Genomic DNA, 2713 nt, shown 5'->3' with positions numbered 1-2713 from the left:
ACTGACTGAACCACCCAGATGCCCCAGTAAGTTTTCATTTTGAATCAAAGCGATACATACACAGTTTTCAAAAAATCAAATAGTAAAAAAGACATATAATGAAAAGTAATAAATCCCTGCCCATCCTGTTCCAACTCAGTTCCCCCAAGCCAGCAGCAAAAACGTTCACACACGTCTGTTAGTGGTTACCTCCTTTCTTCCTTGAGAATATGCTCTTATTACTATTTTCTGACTTGATAACAGGAGGAATTTTTTGACTTCCTGCCCTCCCAGAACCTCCTCCCCCTCTCAAAATGTCTGAATCACTATTTTTAAATCTCCTGTTGGCTACTTTGTTGACTTTAATAACACAATCCCTAAACCTGCCTTATTCTTTCAACTGGAGACAGATTCTGGACTTCCTGCTTTCTGAGAATAACACCACTGTTCCCTTTCCTCCTTTCTGCCCACCTGCTTGTTGCCTGGACCTGGACTCGGACCCGAACGGGTCCAAGTGGCTAACATTCCCGTCTGTTTCTACAACCATAACTGTCTTCCCTTCTTAGCTGACAGATTAGTCTAAAAATGGAAAAACCATAACTTATATTTCCATTGAAATGATTATTCAAATATCGTTCACTGAAGAGCTGAGTTGAACCGGGTGGCTGTTCTCTGTGACCGCAGAGTCATGGTGCACGTGCCAATCGGTGTTCAAGCCGATTCCCATTCTCCCAGTCCTGGCAACTGTCCAAAACTTGGCCAAGGCTGAGGTTGCTTTATATTTGAAGCATGCCTTCCTTGTACGTGTGAAATGTTTCCCCTGCAGTTTCCGTTTGCCATTGGCTTTTCTTTGGGAATGAAGAAATGTATGCCCTCCAGATAGTATTAATTTCCTCCAGCTTCTAACTCAATCCATCTATTGCTCAGAATTCATTCCATGCAATAGGAAGTCTGTTCACATCTTTTTCTCCTTTGCAAGATTTGCCTCCTAGTTGGACCAATGCTGTAGAGTTAGTTTACCTTTAAGTTCTTAGTAACCTTTCCTCTTGTTTTCGTGCTTCGGGCATCCTGTGATCATTGTCATTTCCTACTGTTCAAGCGTTTTGTGTTTTTCTGTATGTAAGAGCTTCTCAAGTATTTCTGAAGATTTTCAGAGTTTAAAATTCTTTCCTGTTCTTTGAATTTTCAATTTCCTAGAGAGTCACCTTCTCATTCTCTCACAGGCTTTCCTGGTTATTCTGTGAGTTTTGTGTAAATGCTAATTTCTAGCCGCCCATTTACATGAAAAGACTAGGCAGTGGAAAGACTGACCAGCAAGTCTGCATGCGCGAGTCGAACTGGCCTCTTTGCTCTAGGGCTGGCGACCCGGGTGGGTGGAAGCCAGCCATCCCACCGCCCCCCACGCCATGCCACAAAGTTAGTTGCTTTAAATGTGTACCTGCAGGCGCACGTTGAGCATCACCGAGGCCACCACGTAGAAGTAGGGGAAATTCGTGCGCAGTCGCCAGGCCAGGTCGAAGAAGGTGATCAGCGTGCGCGTGAGCCTCTTGCAGAAGGCGCTGTAGGAGCCCCGGGCCGCCGCCGAGCGCGACAGACTCACCCCCGGGCCCGATAGGGCCGCCGCCGCCGCCGCCATCGGTCTGATGTAGCCTCCCATTTGGTGCCGGGAACCCAAGACTTTCAGTCGGCGGCACCGACCCACCGAGAGATGCACCGAGGGACGCACGCGGCCGCTATCCGCGCAGGACGCCGACCGCGTGGCCGCCGATGTCAGCTGCAGTTCCGGCCGCGGCGATGGGCGATCCTCGGTGCTCCGCGAGGGCCACCAAGCTGAGCTGCCTCGAGGCGGGCGGAGCTCCGGAGAACTCGAGCCCCTGGACGCGGAGGGGAGGGTGGACCGGGGAGGGGCGGGGGGGGGCTCGAGCAGTGGGAGGCGGGGGAGGCGGGGGAGGCGGGGGAGGCGTAGGGAGGGGCGCGCGGTTTCCCGGGAGACCAAGCTTCCTCCTCCTGGTGGTCCTTTTTTTTTTTTCTAAGTGTTTTAAATTTTAACGGAAGCAAAACAAAACTTGCTCAAAACATTAGAAAACGTCCTTCAGACACATGCTTTTGAATAGTTTGGAAGCGTGAACCCGTTTTCTGTTGCCTCAAATCCCTTAAGGAATTTTTTCAATCCTCAACTTTGAGCGAGTAGGAACACACAAAACCTACTCATTTTCTCAACTGTAAAATGTGTGCATTGTGTTTTAATGATTCAAGCGACTTTGGAAATTTTTGTTTTAGCTCTTTAGTATTCTTCTAATAGGAAAAATGATACAAACAAGTTGTTAGAGATTTTCAACAGCACAATTAGAACAATGGAAATCAGAGTCTGCTGCGTTTCACATTACTCACCCCGCCTCCCGGCCGTGAACTGTTGCGTTTTCTGTATATACTTTCAGAATTGAGAGGTTCATACAGTGCTCCTACCATGTCAATAATATATAAGTACCGCACTCTCTTAGACGACTGATCACTACCCCAATATAGATGTTGGCTAATAACGTTCAATAATTTATTTAACCAGTCCTTTATTGAATGAACATTCTGAATGTTTCCAGTTTTTATTATGTGGTATTCATCATTGTATGCCTGAATTTTCAAGTGGCAGAAGAGAATGAAGAATATAAGCCCATCTTTGTTTATAAAAAACAATCACATAAACATATATATAGGGACAGAGAGAGAGAGTGCTCAA

At 46.8% G+C, this 2713-nt stretch overlaps 1 protein-coding gene across 1 annotated transcript; it reads right to left on the bottom strand.

Annotated features, from left to right (window-relative positions):
- Positions 1-1405: 1405 nt before the first annotated feature.
- SMIM10L2B (small integral membrane protein 10 like 2B) lies at positions 1406-1657 on the bottom strand. Its single transcript, XM_029930441.1, has one exon. It carries the CDS (start codon positions 1634-1636, stop codon positions 1406-1408), a length of 231 nt encoding a protein of 76 aa, XP_029786301.1. The 5' UTR covers positions 1637-1657.
- Between the last annotated feature and the right edge of the window lie 1056 nt (positions 1658-2713).

This window comes from Suricata suricatta, chromosome X (assembly GCF_006229205.1).
Source record: "Suricata suricatta isolate VVHF042 chromosome X, meerkat_22Aug2017_6uvM2_HiC, whole genome shotgun sequence".
Lineage (NCBI taxonomy): Eukaryota > Metazoa > Chordata > Mammalia > Carnivora > Herpestidae > Suricata > Suricata suricatta.
This window is presented reverse-complemented; position numbering and strand designations above follow the sequence as displayed.